At 45.4% G+C, this 16,242-nt stretch overlaps 1 protein-coding gene across 1 annotated transcript in view; it reads left to right on the top strand.

Annotated features, from left to right (window-relative positions):
- MERTK (MER proto-oncogene, tyrosine kinase) overlaps positions 1-16,242 on the top strand; it is a 96,220-nt gene that overhangs the window by 37,958 nt on the left and 42,020 nt on the right. The window contains exons 5-7 of the mRNA XM_084777615.1: positions 5,681-5,767; positions 7,664-7,779; positions 15,727-15,910. Of these exons, the coding sequence (XP_084633741.1) occupies positions 5,681-5,767; positions 7,664-7,779; positions 15,727-15,910 (387 nt within the window). The remainder of the gene's footprint in view (positions 1-5,680; positions 5,768-7,663; positions 7,780-15,726; positions 15,911-16,242) is intronic.

The raw sequence follows: 16,242 nt of genomic DNA, 5'->3' as shown, positions 1-16,242 counted from the left end.
GTGAGCCACCATGTGGTTGGCTCCAATTGAACTCAGGACCTCTGGAAGAGTAGCCAGGGCTCTTAACCACTGAGCCATCTCTCCAGCCCCTAACTGTCTCTTTAAATGCACAACTAGAAGATAGCTAAACTAGTTTTTGTTATAGTTAACTGGATATAGTTACTACTATTCATTGTAATAACCATGACATCAAGAATTTATTCAGATCAGTTCCTCATTCCTTTAGTGCCTTCCCGAAAGGTGTGCTTCGAATCCGGCTGCATTTTTAATGCCTATTTTATAATCAGGAACTTGCTTAAAGTCTGTTCTCTGGAGTCTGTGTTCTGTGTGCTGCCTTCTCTGGTAGAAAGACAGATGCTGGGGGGCGGGGGGACGGATAAAAAAATCAGGATTGTTTATTTTATTAAATTTCGGGGTTGCTCAACCCAGAGCTCAGAGACTTGGCCTGACTCCTGGAAGTTGCTACTTCAGCAACTGTGATTGTCTTTCCCCAAGGGAACATGTTGATCCTCAAAGCTCCTAAAAATATCTCAGGTCTGGGTCCCAGGCTGCCATTTTTTTTTAAAACAGAGCGTGTGTCTGTGGGGCAGGGGCAAGCAAGAGGGGTGTAGACTTGCATCCTGGGACTGGGGTGGGGGAGAGCCTTTCACAGGAGCTCAAGGGACAGGCCCAGGAGGAGAGGTCTCAGGCACTGTGGTGCTGGGCCTTCTCCAGGAGCCTTCAGGATCTGAGGGGAGGAGGGTGGAGACCTGAGACTCTCCCAGGAAAGCCACAAGGGGCTGGGCTATAAAACACTCAGGTTTAGTTCAACCTGGTCCCTCCACAGAGGGGACAAGGCAAGGGAGAAGGAACTGGCTTTTCCTGCTGGGCAGACTGCAGAGCTAGTTTCGCTGTGTAAACGAGACTGTGCTTGGGAAGTTAGTGCCCAATAAGCCAAAAAGCCTTAAGGGAAGAAGTTAACACAGGGCAGGGCGAGGGTGTGGTTCTGTGGTAGAGCCCTTGCCTGGAGTGAATAGGGTCCTCGTTTCAGTCCCTGGAATGTGGAGAATAGAACACCTTGTGGGGTAGGGGTGAGTTCCCCTACCCCAGTCTAGTTTTGGAGAAAGTTGCCTTGGTTCCCACAGGTTTCTGCTTTTGCCTGCTTGCATCTGTTTGGCTTGTGGACATCAACTACCAGCTCATATAGAGACAGGCTGGAGCCAGTTTGGGGGAGTTCCAATGTGGTGTGGGTGCCTTGTGCTGCTGAGACATCTCCCCTAAGCTGTTTTTCTGACCTTACGTAAACTTTGAAAAAAAAAAAATACAAAGAGGAAAAGTTACTTCCTGCTTGATCTAAAGTCAGGTCCCACAGTGTCCAGTGTCACTTGCCCTCCTGCAGGGAGCTGCAGCGAAATACTGGGCCTCAAGGTCATAAATAAGCCTGTTTGCCTTAGAGATGACTCTTCCTCGCTTGCTCAGCTTGGAATGTGATTTTGGGGTTCATACATGTATGTGTCCTAAAAGTTTTGATAAGAGTAATTGAAATCAAGTGATAAGTACAAGCCTGCAGACATAGACCGTACCTTAAATAAATAAGTAAGTCAGTAAGTAAGAACTCCTGTGTTCTGATGGAGCCAAAACTTGGTTTTCCTAAATAAGAGCAAAGTATTGCAAGCTATTGGGAGCTGGGGGGAAGGAAGGGGTGTCTCCTCTGGGAGATCAGGACAGTAGGTTGTGAGGACGGCCGGCGGCTGCAGCCTAGCAGGCGAGGCTGTGACGTGGAAAGTGGTAGAATGCACCCCACTCTGGGGCTGAGAGGGGTCCGGTCTTGGTCCTCGTTCTGGACATAGTCTCCTTCCTAAAGTCGAAGCCCGGATGATGCCATACAAGGGTTTTTGTTTGTTCATTTGTTGTTCTCATTTGCCGCCTGCCATTTGCCTCCCTTTCCAGGAGAAAGAGCCTTCCTCCCCCCCCCCCCCGCTCCCTCCCCCAAAATCCCAGTGGGACATCAGCACTCTCAAGCAATGTGGTGTCAGGCTCTCTTTAAGTCTTAAAAACTGTTAAAAAGAAAGAAAGAAAAACAAAACAATTTTTATACTAGTTATGCCCATCAGGTTACTACTAGATTAGAAAGATGGAAAACTTTAAAAACAAGAATGTGCAAGCCCATGTTCCACCAACTTGCAGACCTGTGACGTCATCACATGACATCAGGTTCTGGAAAATTCCTTCATACATTCATGCGATAATGAGCATGAAAAGGAAAGTGACAGTGTTATTATGAGAATAAGCTAACTTTTGAGGGCAAGTGGCCCTGGGAGCTCTAGAAGTCTGTGCCCCGACTCTGAAAACAGCTGCTGTGGTACTTTGTCTCAAGGTTCAGAACTTTCTAGGCTGCGTGCATACAAAGTTCCAGTTTGATCTGGCTAAGGAGATACATTTCTGGGGAAATAAAATGTAGCTTATCTATCATGCATGAAGTCTTGTGGGACATCCCTGTCACATTCCAAAGAGTGGAATATTTATACCAATTAATTGTATCCCGGTAATTACTGTAAGTATAGTCAATCCAAAAGAAAGAAAACCATAAGGTTATTATTCAAAGATTTTCAAGCACATGTGTGGATGCTGTTGGAACAGACTTCTCGGGAGAAGTAGAAGATCCTGGTGGAGACTGTAGACTCTGTAGGAGGAGTGACTTCTCTAGGTGATGCTGGTGTCAGGACATTGCAGGTGGGCTGGGGATTGGGCGTGCTCACGCTCCTAGGTTCTACTCCATTTTCAAAGTTCCTCCAATTACAGTTTATTCCACTGCTTCAAGCATGATTAATTTTGCAATGTCTACATCAGAGTCGGTGAGAGGCTCACTTCTCAAAACTAGGAGAAGCAATGGGAGGAGGTAGAGACAGCCGCTCCTTCGGAGCACTCGTTCACACGCATCCTTTACAGGTGCAAGTAAGGGCTGTGAGGTCAAATGCCCATTTTCAGAGAACTATTTGCCTTAGTCACCATACGAGATAGAGCAGTTTCATCACTCACCTAAGAGGAAGTGATCAAATGTGCAAAGGCATGGCTCCTGACTGAAGCCACGGCACTTGGTGCTTTAAGTTGTCAAGAAAATCTAACTAAGAAATCCACTTTAGGATCTTCCTCCAGTGTGAAGGAGAGACTTCCTATCACAGAGAACCAAAATACCACAAGTGTGTGTGTCACATTCTCAATATAATGGTATAATGCTTTACAAAGAAAGGAAAGGTCACTGTAAGAGTCACAGCACAGAAATGCAGGTTTTATTTTTGCCTTGAGGGGCCATGCCTAGCCAGGAAACCGGGGGAAACCTTCCATCTGAGTGGAAAATAACAGTTGACCTGGGTGTGTGTGTGTGTGTGTGTGTGTGTGTGTGTGTGTACGCACTCCTGCCTAGTAGAGGTGTCAGGGGTAGATGTTGTTTTTTTTTCCCCTTACAACTTCTATTGAACAACTTTTCTAGGCTTGACGAGTGCTGCCTCTCTAGTAGCCTTTCTCCCCCTCCCTTCCATTTTTCAAGTTCAGTTTATTAGTGATGAGCTGAGGATTTTTAAATATCAGAGTGGAAAATTCCTAATGCAGCAAGTAGACCAAAGGAAGCTAAATAAGTTTTTGTGGGTTTTTGTTGTTGTTGTTGTTTGTTTTAAGTGTGTTTCTGTGTGGGTTCATGTGCTTGAGAGTGCAAGTGAGCCACGTGCCAGAAGAGGATAGAGGATCCTCCGGAGTTGAAGCTGCAGGCAGTTGTGACCCACATGACATGGGTTTCAGGAGCCAAACTCTGGTCCAAACTCTGGTCCTCGGCAAGAGGAATACATGCTGTAACCACAGAGACATCTCTCCAGCACCCAAAATAAGCGTTTTAGGGGAAAAAAAGCAAGCTATGGCATATTTAAAAGAAAAAAAGTGTCTATCTTCAGTTTAGAATGCTCAAGTGTCTAGAGATACAGAAGTTTCCAGACCAGCTACATGGTGTGCATGGGTTTGTTTGTGTGTTTGTTAAAAACAACAACAAAAACTTTTACATGTTAGATGGTTTTAGATTTACAGAAAAAGTGTGGAAATAGAGCTGGGGGCAGGGTGTCAGCAGGTAAAGTATCAACCTGCAAGTCTGAGAACCTGAGTCCCACCCCCACCCCCCAGAAGCCCCAGAAAAGGCAGGATTCGATGGCATGCATATGTAATCCCAGCATTCCTAGCGTGAGATGAGACACAAAGATCGGGAGCTAGCTGCCTGAGGTTTGTGAAGCAGCTAGCCAGAAGGGGCTGCAAGGTGGCAGCAAGGTAGGGAAGCAAATAAACTCCTGAAAGGTTCTCTGACCTCCATACATGTGCCATGGCATGACCTGCACATATATACACATAATAAAAAAAAGCTAGAGGAAACTATTGAGATAGAATCAAGAATCTCAATGTATCCACCTTCACTTCCCCCACTGTTAACATCCTACATTAGTTTGATAAATTGGTTACAACTGATATCCCAATTCTGATATATTTTGATTTGCTAACGTTCAGATTTTTATAGATTTCAACTCCTGTCCCTTTTCTGTCCCAGAATCCTCCAGGGCATCATACTCCACCCCACTTAGTCATCTGTGTTTATCTGATTAGGTACCTCCTGGCCAAACTTTCCCTGTTTTTCTTGGCCTCGGTGGTTTTGAGGATTGCTGGTCAGGTGTTTTGTAGAATGTCCCACAACTTGGTGTTTCCAAAGGAATGTCAGAGAAATGAAGTTACTATCTCCATCACCCAGGGGAGCACATTCTGTCAACATGACCAGTCATAGCGGGTGTGAACCTTGACCAGCCTGGCAGGGATTTGCTTGGTCTGGGTGTCTCCACCCTGAAGCTGCCCTCACCTCACCTTTCCTGCTGTATAAGTCACACCTCACCCACTTCCTCAAGGAAGGAGAATCTACAAAGAGGGTTGGAGTTCGGCTCTGTGGGAAACTCCATTTTTTGTTTGTTATCTTCCATTTATTTAACCTGCCATTTTTTTTTATCAGTACAGCCTATTCTTGAAATAATGTATATGGCTGGGCTATACTTCACTGTCTTGTGAATTATATACATTACTGTCTTGCTCTGACCGTTTCAGCCTCCACCATTGGGACCCACTTTCCCATGGTTCCTGCATCCTTTTGATGATCTCAACCGTTGCCTGCAACGTGCTTGTGTGTTGATTCTTCTCTTTGTGACTAAAGTCTGGCTGAGTGTGGTGGTGCACGTGCCTATAATCCCAGCTCGCAGGTGGCAGAGGCAGGCAGATTTCTGTGAGTTCAAAGCCAGCCTGGTCTACAGAGTGAGTTCCGGGACAGCCAGAACTACATAGAGAGATGGTGTTTTAATCCCCCACGCCCACTCCCACCCCAACACACACACACACACACACACACACACACACACACACACACACACACACAAAGTCTGAATGGCGCGACCTTGGCATTTGGGGCCGAAAGGGATGAAAACACCTGCCCCTGGGTCCAGGGCTCCCAATACTTCTCGGGCTTGTTTTCCTATAGCTCTCATACTTTATTTCTTTTTTAGACTAATTTTACATTTTCGGCTAGAAGCTGTGAAGCAAGAAATAAAAGCTGGCAAAGCCACAGATTTCTAGTCCAGAAACAACCTGTTTATCTGTTTCGAATCTCATAAGTACCCTTCCATCCCAGGTCTGACAGAGATGGCGGTCTTCAGCTGTGAGGCCCACAATGACAAAGGGCTGACAGTGTCCAAGGGCGTGCAGGTCAACATCAAAGGTAAGCAGGAAGGCCAGGGCTCTCCAGCATCTCTTAGGGTCTGAGGAGAAGCGTGGGCCTGAGTCTGGCTTTCTTTGTAAGGGTGCTCAAGTTTTTTCTCCTCTTTGGTATCAGTGTTGGGTTTTTTTTTGGGGGGGGGGAGGCAAAGGCATTAATTATAAAGCCTACCTATTTTTGAGGCTTTGATGATTTAATACAAGTAAAACGCTCATAGCAGCCGTTGGCACATAAATCACTAGTAAACATTAGCTGGTGTGGTTCTGCTTGGCGAAGGAAGAAAATAAGCTAGCCGCTTTACTTCTGTTTTCACTTTTGCCACTTCCACCTTGTACTTGTCCTCATCACTCCTTGAAGAGCCAGAGGCGGGCTTGCCAGGGATGCTGATGTGTGAGGACTGGGCCAACTGAGCCTGATCCAAGTCTTGCCAGAGGGAGTCTTAAAACAGAGTAGAGAGCAGAGAGCCAGTAGGATACCCAGCTGTCTCTTCCTCTCCGTCTCCCCTCCCATAGGTTTGTGTTTCAGTAGAGGGGAGCTCGCTGGGCAGTTGATTGACAGCTAAGAGCCCAAGGCAGAAGTTAGTGCAGACAGTACTGCCCATCACCTCCTCGCTCTACTCCTGTGTAATAGCAGATATTTACACCCAAAACCTGGAAGGAAAGGACAGCCTGCAGCAAATCCTGCCTTATGTTATCTTTGTATCAGCATCCTCACTCAGAGACTCAAGCACATCGCGTGTTTTACGATCGGGTAGATCTTTAGATGCTGAAGAGAGGACATTGGTCCATGGTTCTTCCCTCTTGTCCTTGGGGAATCGAAGCAACATAAGGAAAAGGCAGACTATGCTGAATAATAAGTTAAGGGTTGGGCATGCAGAGAAGGGAATTTAAAACTGCAGAAGGAGTTATAAAAGATGTTGGTTTCACTTTCAGTCAATGAACTGGATGAAGGATATGAAATGGCATTTTGTAAAAGTTCATTAAAAAAAAAAAATCAAACGAAACGTGACTCCGGGAGGAAGTGTATAACTTCCTTCCTTTTCCACAAATTCCGCCATTACAGTTTTCAAAAGGCATGTTGGGAATCTCAGAAATCCACGAGTGGGTGCGCACTTGTAAATACGGTTTACTATATCTAAAATTTAAACTTTTCAGAATTTAAACATGTAAACACCTGGAAGCATTAAAATTTATGCTTCAGAATCTCATCTAAAATGTCTTTTAAAACTTTATCTTGGTTGGGCATGGTGGCGCACACCTTTAATCCTAGCACTCTGGAGGCAGAGGTAGGTAGATCACTGTGAGTTTGAGGCCAGCCTGGTCTACAAAGCGAGTCCAGAATGGCCAAGGCTACACAGAGAAACCCTATCTCGAGAAACAACAATACCAAAAACAACAAACAAACAAAAACAAAAACAAAACTCTATCCTGTTTCCAAAGCTTGTGGGATTGCTTGCTATGTGTTTATTTAAAGACAAGGTGACCTTAAACTTCTGGCCCCCTGCCTTGTCTCTCCAGCACTGAGGCAAAAACATGTGTTTCCGATCTTCATTTATCTTAAAACTTCTATCACAGCAGCCAAGACGCTCTTTGTCTAAACCAGTGGGTTTCAACCTCCTAATGCTGTGACCCTTTAATATAGTTAATACAGTTACCCACATTGTGGTGACCCCAACCATAAAGTTATTTCCCTGCTTCTTAACAACTGTACTTTTGATACTGTTATGAATCGTAATGTAAATTTCTGTGTTTTCCAATGGTCTTAAGCGACTCCTGTGAAAGGGTCATTTGACCCTCCAGAGGGGTCTTGACCCACAGGTTGAGACCAGCTGCTTGGCTGCTTGTGGCCTCCTGTGGTTTATAGCTGTGATTGTATACATGTGTCTTTGTTTTCCCACAGCAACCCCCTCCCCACCCACTGAAGTCCACACCCTCAGCAGTACGGCACACAGCATCCTGGTCTCCTGGGTCCCAGGTTTTGATGGCTACTCCCCGTTTCAGAACTGCAGTGTTCAGGTAAATCTCCAGAACGGAGAGGGGAAGGGTTGTGTGGTGCTGTGTGATGCTCTCTGTCTTTCCCTCCTCCCCACCAGGGTAGGCATGGAAGGCATCTCTCTACTTCTGTTCAGAACCTCTTCCACTCCCCTACCCAGTGTCCACCATCGCGGGCTGTTCTCATGCTCTGGCCACGGCACTGCTTTATGGCCCAGGACCCAAACATGGGAGAAAGATGTTTCAAAGGACAAAGGCCATGGAGCCAGGGATAATTTTTTATAAATCATAAAGGCACATCTCTGAATGACAACTGGTCTGTGACCAAGGGTCCAGGCAGCTACACACAGCCCAGTTTGGGTCTTTCCCGGGCTGGTGTTATGAAGAACAATTACACCAGCCCAAGGTGGCTCATGTGGGTTCGTAAATGAAGCCCCTCGGCTATTGTTTCTTGGGGAAACCTGGGGATTGCTGGCCTTGTAGAATCTTCAGCTGTGGTTAGCACTACCTAAAGTTACTATGGAACAGGGTTTGGGAGAAATATGGGTGAGTCACCCCCAATGATACCTTGTCATGATGTAAGCTGTGCTCCTCAGTGTTTCTTTCATGAAAATGGAAATGGCAACAATAGCATCACTTACTGAGTGCCCACCTGAGCCAAGACATTCTGAAGATATAAATCTAGTGCTTAAAACACATGACCACTATGTGCTCAGCACTGAGTGACAGGACCAGAATTCAGGCGCCTGAAGAGCTGATGTCAACATCAGAGCTACTAACTCCACGGTCCGATGGGATACAGTTACCCAGGGGCTGTCTGCCGAAAGTATGCGCGCATCCTGCCTTGTTCTTCATCATGCACAGGGATGGCACTATTCCTAGTTTTCTGAATATCTAGTTTTCTCATTAAAAACTCATTAACCAGCATGGGCAGTGGTGGCACATGCCTTTTATCCTAGCATTGGGGAGGCAGAGGCAGGTGATGCTCTGAGTTCGAGGCCAGCCTGGTTCACAGAGTGAGTTCCAGGACAGCCAGGGTAACACAAAAACCATGTCTCAAAATAAACAAACAAACAAGACTCACCTGAGTTTCGCCTTTGGAATCTACAGTAGGAGAGAACTGAGTCCTAATTGTTGTCTTCCAACCTCCACATGTGTATCATGGCACACAAGTGCCCCCATGATTTTATAATTATTATTAATATTAATAAATAACAACAACAATGATAAATAAAATTAGATTTTAAAAAGACAAACACAAGCCTTTAATCCCAGCACTTGGGAGGCAGAGGCAGATGGATCTTTATGAGTTTGAGGCCAGCCTGGTCTACAAAGTAAGTCCAGGACAGCCAAGATAACACAGATTCGAAACCCTGTCTCAAAAAAACTGAAGAAGGAGAAGGAGAAGAAGAAGAAGAAGAAGAAGAAGAAGAAGAAGAAGAAGAAGAAGAAGAAGACGACATTAACTTAACACAGGCTGGCCAACTTAATTTGGGGAAATGACCTCCAGAGCATTTTATGTTGACAACCAGATGTTTTTCATACCAACTAGAATTAATTTCTCAGCTCTTGCTGCCTCCTACTCTTATCTGACAGCTGTTCTTTCTCTGAAAAAATAAAACCATGTATTAACCCTAATATAGTCTCTTCACCCTACGGCTCCCAGCCTTGCTCAGTGTGTGCCCGACTTTATTTGTAACTCTCCCAAGCACTGGGAAGTGCGTGTCTTGTGTCTACAACCTCTTCTTACCAGGAAGTCTTTTGGGTTGGCTGATGAAGAGTTAAGGCAGAGTCGGCCTCATGTAGTCTACGCTGACCTTCTACTCACTCTTGCCCAAAATAGCCATGAACTCTTGCTCTTCCTGTTTCTGCCTCCACAGTGCTGGGGATTATAGGCGCATGCCATCAAGTCTAGTTGAAAGAAATTTAATAGGCATTTATACCTAACATCTGCACTATGCACTCCCCTAAAAACATGGCTTTAGCTGTGTCCCAAGAGATTTTCTGCTTTGCTGTGTTTTCATTCATCTCAAGGGTTAGTTTGCCTGTTTCTGGTTTGTCTTTTACCTTATGGTTTTTTGGGTTTTTGCCTTTTTTGTTGTTGTTGTTTTGTTTTGTTTTGTTTTTGAGACAGGGTTTTTCTGTGTAGCCTTGGCTATCCTAGACTTGCTTTGTAGACCAGGCTAGCCTCAAATTCACAGCGATCCACCCTCCTGCCTCTGCCTCCCGAGTGCTGGGATTAAAGGCATGTGCCACCATGCCCAGCTTGGCTTCTTGATTAAATCCCTCACTATCAATTTTTTTTTAATGATTCTTGTATGTATGTGTGTTATACACACATGTATGCAGGTACATGCATGTGTGGAGGCAGAGGATGCTGTATGGCATCCGTTTTATCACTCTCCACCTATTCTCTCGAGACAGGCTCCCTCACGGAAAAGCAAGGCTGGCAGTCAGCAAACCCCAGAGCTCCTCCCGCCTCTGCCCCACAGCACTAGTATCTGTGTGTGCAGTCATATTCCACTTTTTTTTTTACGTGGGAGCTGCTGATCTGCACTTTGGTCTCCCTGCTTGTGCAGCAATCGATCTTACCCACTGAGCCATCTCAACTTTTTTGCTTATTTCTAATGTTCCACTAGAAAATGCTTAGCATGAGTTCAGTCATTTGAAATATATTAAGGCTTGGTTAATGACATGGTGTATGCCCCATCCTGGAGACTGCCAAGGACTGGATGGTGTACACCAGTTGTAGGGAGGAGTCTGTGTGTGACGGTTTAGCCTTGTTGGTTCCTTGCCTTACTCCGGCTTGTGTCCTCTGTTGCTCTTCCCCAGTGCTTCTGTCTGTAACTGTGAGTGAGGAGTTGAGGTCTCTGCTCTTAATTCTGCCGGTTTGGCTTTGAGTTGGGTACAGTGTTGACTACAGTGAGAGAATGGATATTGACATTTATTCTTAGGGACATAGCTGGACATACAGCCAGCCTTCTGAACTGCTGGCTTCAAGTTCCAAGTTGCTAAACTGGGGAGCCAGAGAGGGTATGGCATACCTGCTCTCCTGAAGGTGGCTACCTTCAGGGTGACTCTGAGGGAGGAGGGCAGCCCTACCACCACTGTGTGAGAGTGAGTCTGGGGGCAGGGGAGGTGGGAGGTGGGGTGGGTCAGCAGGATGACTGAAAGCACTCAAGGTGAAGAACCAGATGCCAGCGTCACCCTGTGGCTTTGCCTAGTGGTGGACTAAATGAAAAAGCATCCCAGGGCAGACACATGGCAGGCTCCCCTCGCCCACCTTGGACCATGTGGTGGCAGATGTGGTCAGTCTGCTCTCAAACCGCTGGCTAGCTCACCCTCCCGTCACTGTTCCTGCTTCCATCTCTAGCAGAGTTGTTGGATGAGCAAATGACACAGGAAAGCCAGTTAAGTGCCAGAAGCAATTTTGACATTTACCTATAATGAAAAAAAAAAAAGGCTTTTATCTTTCTGAACTTCATATGCAACAGAGCATCTTTTGTCTCTTATGGCATCCCTGAAGGGAGTCTAAAGCCTGCATGCAGTATGTCCTCTTCCTGAAGGGACCAAGTATGGACTGTAGTTCATCACCATTTTAAACTCTGACTCGGTAACAAATGAATGTTTTGGACAGGATTCAGGGCTGTACACTATCGGGACACGCCCGTTCACTTCCTTTGACCCCGACTATAGTTTCTTTCTTCATTCGTTTTTGGGACACATGTTCCCTTTTTATTTTTAACTCCCTCACTGGCTTCTTGACATTTTATGCCCTCCTTGCCCCCTAGGGTCCACAGAGGAGGCCCATTTTAGAAACCCTATCTTTTCCTAAGAACCTGCCTCTAAAATGCTCTCACGGGGTTCCGGAAATGGGGTTGGGGCAGAGAGCCAAAGGTCTCCTCCACCTTAATTTTAGTGGTTGGTCAGCAGGAAGTCCGGTGCACAGTTTAATATGAAAGAACAAAAAGTAATTTCTGCCAAAAAACCACCCCCAAGATAAGCACGCGGCCTGTTTCTCGAACAGTGGTAGCTCTATGGGGCCCGCTGGTACCTTCCTGTCACCCACAAGGTCTGAGTCAGAGGTGGAACATGGCCTCCACGCCACCCTCATGGTATCCACCAGGGGACTCCAAAATGTTCCAAATGTCTATTTATGGTCCTATGCTGAACTGAAAGCACACTTACCCCGACTTAACAACACTGTACACCCATGTCCTGTAATCACACCTCCCTTGTTAAGGGGAATTCATTTTTTTTGCGTTAAAGATTTTTGCCCCCCACCCCCCAAAAAATTGCTTTTGGATTGCTTCTATTTTACCCGCTGTTCTGTCTTTATTGATTTTGCATATAAGTGTAACGGGAAAACCCACCTGTATTCCCATAACCTCATTCCCAAACAGGAAGAATACATAAAGGACAGGAGAGTTTGGCCAAAGACTAGATTTTTGCCAAGAATCCTGCTCTCTTGTTCTGTGCACATAGATTCGGAGCACAGTGTGGAAGGAATTGTGGCATTTGGAGGGGGTGGTAAAGATGAGGAAATGATGATTTTAAGGACATTAGAGAAAGGTTTGCTAAAATGAGATAGGATCCATCTTTTCTAGCATATCCCAGCTTCCTCCAAAATGCCAACTGCGCATGCTCTCGACGCTGAGTTTCTATTGGAGTGGAGAGGGAGAGGATAAAGGACACAACGCAAAGCGAGAGCAGGGAGCTTCATGGTATGGAACATGAAGGACAGAGGTTTTTGCTGGGCGTGGTCACTGCTGATCCCAGTATGCCTGTGAACCCAGCTACTTGAAGACCGAGAAGGGGGAATGCAAGTTTGTTAGCAGTCTGGGCTATACTGAGCAAGACTCTCAAAAATAGACACTTTAAAGGTGCTTAGAGGTGTCTGTAGCTCAATGGCAGGGCAGCTGCCCAGCGTGTGGGTAGGCCTGCAGTTCAGTTCCCAGTTCTGCCAAATGAAGATAAATTGCAGGCCTTTGGAAAGGAGCCAAGACAATAGTCACACACCAGCTTTGTCAGCACGGCACAGTAAGGCCAGGTGTGGCACAGAAACGAGTCACTGGCGACAGGCATCGGCTGTATCTCGGGATTCCCAAGGCCATGTTTGTAGATGTGTGTTCCTCCGAGACACAGCCTGAAAATGAGACTATGGCCCCAGAACCAAGAAGCTGGAAGAGAAATAGCTAAGGTGTAAACTTACAGAACTCCCCCTCGCTCAGAAGAAAAGGCGTCCAGCAGTTCAAGGGTGACAGGATCTTCCTGCAACAAAGCCTGCACCCCCCAAACCCCAGTCCCTCCTAAAGTGCAGCTGGTCGGGGTTGAGGGGTAGGGTGATCACAGATAACGCAATCCCTTACTGTAGTGCTGATGCAAGCTCAGGTATTGTTGGATAAGAGTCTTGATGCTCTTGAGGAAGACTTTGCCTTTTTCTTCAAGACCTATTCACTACTTTGGAAGTCAACATGACTGGGGTTTCCAGCTGCAATGTAAAAAGAAAATTCAAAGATGGCCTGATGGCTATTCCTGGCTGGCAGTTTGGCTACATCTGGAATTAACTAAAACTCAAGCAGTTGCATACACATGTGAGGGATTTTTTTTTCTTAATTAAATCATTTGAAGTAGAAGGACCTTCTTTTAATCCAGATCATTTGAGGTGGGCAGACACCCCCCCCTGTAATCTGGACCACGCCTTCTGCTGGCAGCCTGTATGAAGGACATATCTCTCTCTCTCTCTCTCTCTCTCTCTCTCTCTCTCTCTCTCTCTCTCTCTCTCTCTCTCTCTTCCCCCCCCTCTCCCTCCCTGCTGCCCTCACTCTGCTGGCAAGTCCATTCCTTCGCTGACTTCTTTGGAGTTCTGGCAATACTGAAGGCAAGATAAGACATCCAGCCTCATAAACTGAACAATTCCTGGACTCTTGGACCTTCTGTTGGTAGACAGCATTGCTGGATTAGCTGCACCACAGCCTGCAAGCTAGCCTAACAAATTCCCTATATATAGTTTTATTCTATAAGTTCTGTTCCTCCAGAGAACCCTGACTCACACAGCTGGTTCTACCAGGAACAAGGCATTCTGCTGGGAGGTAAAAACATGGCTCAGTTGTCTTCCAGCATGACGAGGCCATCAGACTCTCAAATTCTGCAGCTGTGGTCACCTACACAAGAGCTGCATGAGACTGGGCCCATCAGGCTCTCCAGCTCCCCGAGAATTGATAGGCAGTTAGTAATTGTTAACAGAGATTAGCTCATGCGGCCCTCACTCCTCCATGAGGATTGCTGAGAAAGGAGAGACTTTTTTTCAGTAGTGTAGCCACTGGTAGGGTACCCATGGCTCTGTAAATAACCCCCCACTTGTGCTCCTATAAACAATCCTAGTGAAACTCATTACACACACACACACACACAGACGGAAAGCTATGACCATGCTGGAGGATGATTCAGGTGTCAGTAAGCATTGCTTACTATTGCCATGACCCAGGTTAGGGTCCCAGAATCCACATGAAGGCTTAGAACTGCCTGAAGCTCTGGTTTCAGGGGATCTGGTGCCTTTCTCTGACCTCCACCAACACCAGGCATGACACATACACACATATATATACACGCACACATATTATACATACATATCACATATATATCACATACATATGTATATACACATACACATCACATACATATATATATCAACACACATACACACACATGTATGTATGTATGTATGTATGTATGTATCAGGCAGGTGCACATACATGCATGCAGACAAAAATAATAATATATTTTCAAAAAGATGTAACAGTAGAAGGAAGACCAGGTTGAGCAAGGAGTGGAAGGAACAAGAGAATGTAATGGGGATTGATTATAATCAAAACATTTATATACATGTATGAAAATGTTATAATAAAACCCATTCTTTTATATAATTAGCATATGTTAATTAAAAACTTTAAAGGGGAACTGGAGAGATTGCTCAGTGATTAAGAATGCTTCCTGCTCTTCCAGCAGGTCTAAAGTCACGTTCCAGAACCCACATCTGCTGCCTCACAAGCATGTGGGTACTGTGAATCGAACCTAGGTCCTGTGGAAGAGCAGCTGGTGTTCTTCACTGCTGGGCCATCTCTTTCCAACCCCAAGTTAAGCTTTTAAATTCATGGTAGACTGCGTAGGAATAATATAATCTCAGCAAAGCTGTTGGCACTGTGTCAGAGAGACATTGCGATACAGATTCTGGTTAATATACAAACCTGGCACTCCTTATAGAGCACTAAAACGTATGCTTAAATGATATTTTGTGCTCTCTTTTCATGTTATCATAAGACAATAATGTTGGCCAAAGCCAAGAGATTCATCATCTTCTAAAACAAGAATGGGAAATTATTTATTTAAAGGGCCAGAGACTATTAAACGGAAGAATGGATTAAGAACAGAAGGGGGGGCGGTTAGAGAGATGGCTCAGAGGTTAAGAGCACTGATTGCTCTTCCAAAGGTCCTGAGTTCAATTCCCTGCACCCATATGGTAGCTCACAACCATCTACACTGAGATCTAATCCATTCCTCTGGCATGCAGGTAGAACACTGTATAAATAATAAATAAATAAATCTTAAAAAAAAAAAAAAGAACTGAACTGGGAGATGAATCTGGCAGGAGGGAGATACTTTCTACTTGGGTACATGTGAGTTATAGTTATTAATATATTAGTAATATAATTATCACAGTAACTATTTGCCTATTACCTGCTCCAGTGAAACTCCACAGTACAGACATTTTCATGAAGGTTTCAGTTGTTGTGAGAGCAACATGAGTAACACAAGTCACGGGGACGGGAACTCTTGTGTGTGTGTCCTGAATGGAAGCAGGTCCTTCCTCCAGCCCAGAGGAAGGGCTACGTGCAAACAACATTTGTGTGCCCAAGTCTGGCATTCCCCCTACCTTACTAACGCTGGTCCACATCTGTGCTCTTCATGCAGGTCAAGGAAGCGGACCCGCTGAGTAATGGCTCAGTCATGATTTTTAACACCTCTGCCTTGCCACATCTGTATGAAATCCAGCAGCTGCAAGCCCTGGCTAATTACAGCATCGGTGTGTCCTGTCGGAACGAAATTGGCTGGTCTGCAGTAAGCCCTTGGATTCTGGCCAGCACCACCGAAGGAGGTAATTCCTGAGCTACACAGTGACCACCCCCCTCACCCCCCCCAACATCGTGTGATCAAACAAGCCTTTCCCAGTAACCTAATGTTGTGTGTACTCTGCTTGGTGCATTTTTAGTGAGGTGGCCAATAAAATAGGAAAGAAAACAATTTCTTCATAGTTTAAGAGGCTTAAGTGAAAAAAAAAAAAAAGAACAACAAAACATCAACTGTGCTATGTGCATATAACATTTTCTTTTATGTGGAAAGACTGTGGTACCACTTTTAAAGTCAGTATCATTTTCAATTACACACACGATGCACAAAGTTATTGTTCATAGCAAGCAACCCAAGGGG

This window comes from Acomys minous (assembly GCF_964271855.1).
Source record: "Acomys minous genome assembly, chromosome: 3".
Lineage (NCBI taxonomy): Eukaryota > Metazoa > Chordata > Mammalia > Rodentia > Muridae > Acomys > Acomys minous.
The sequence above is the reverse complement of the archived record's forward strand: the minus strand, read 5'-3'. Positions and strand labels throughout refer to the sequence as shown.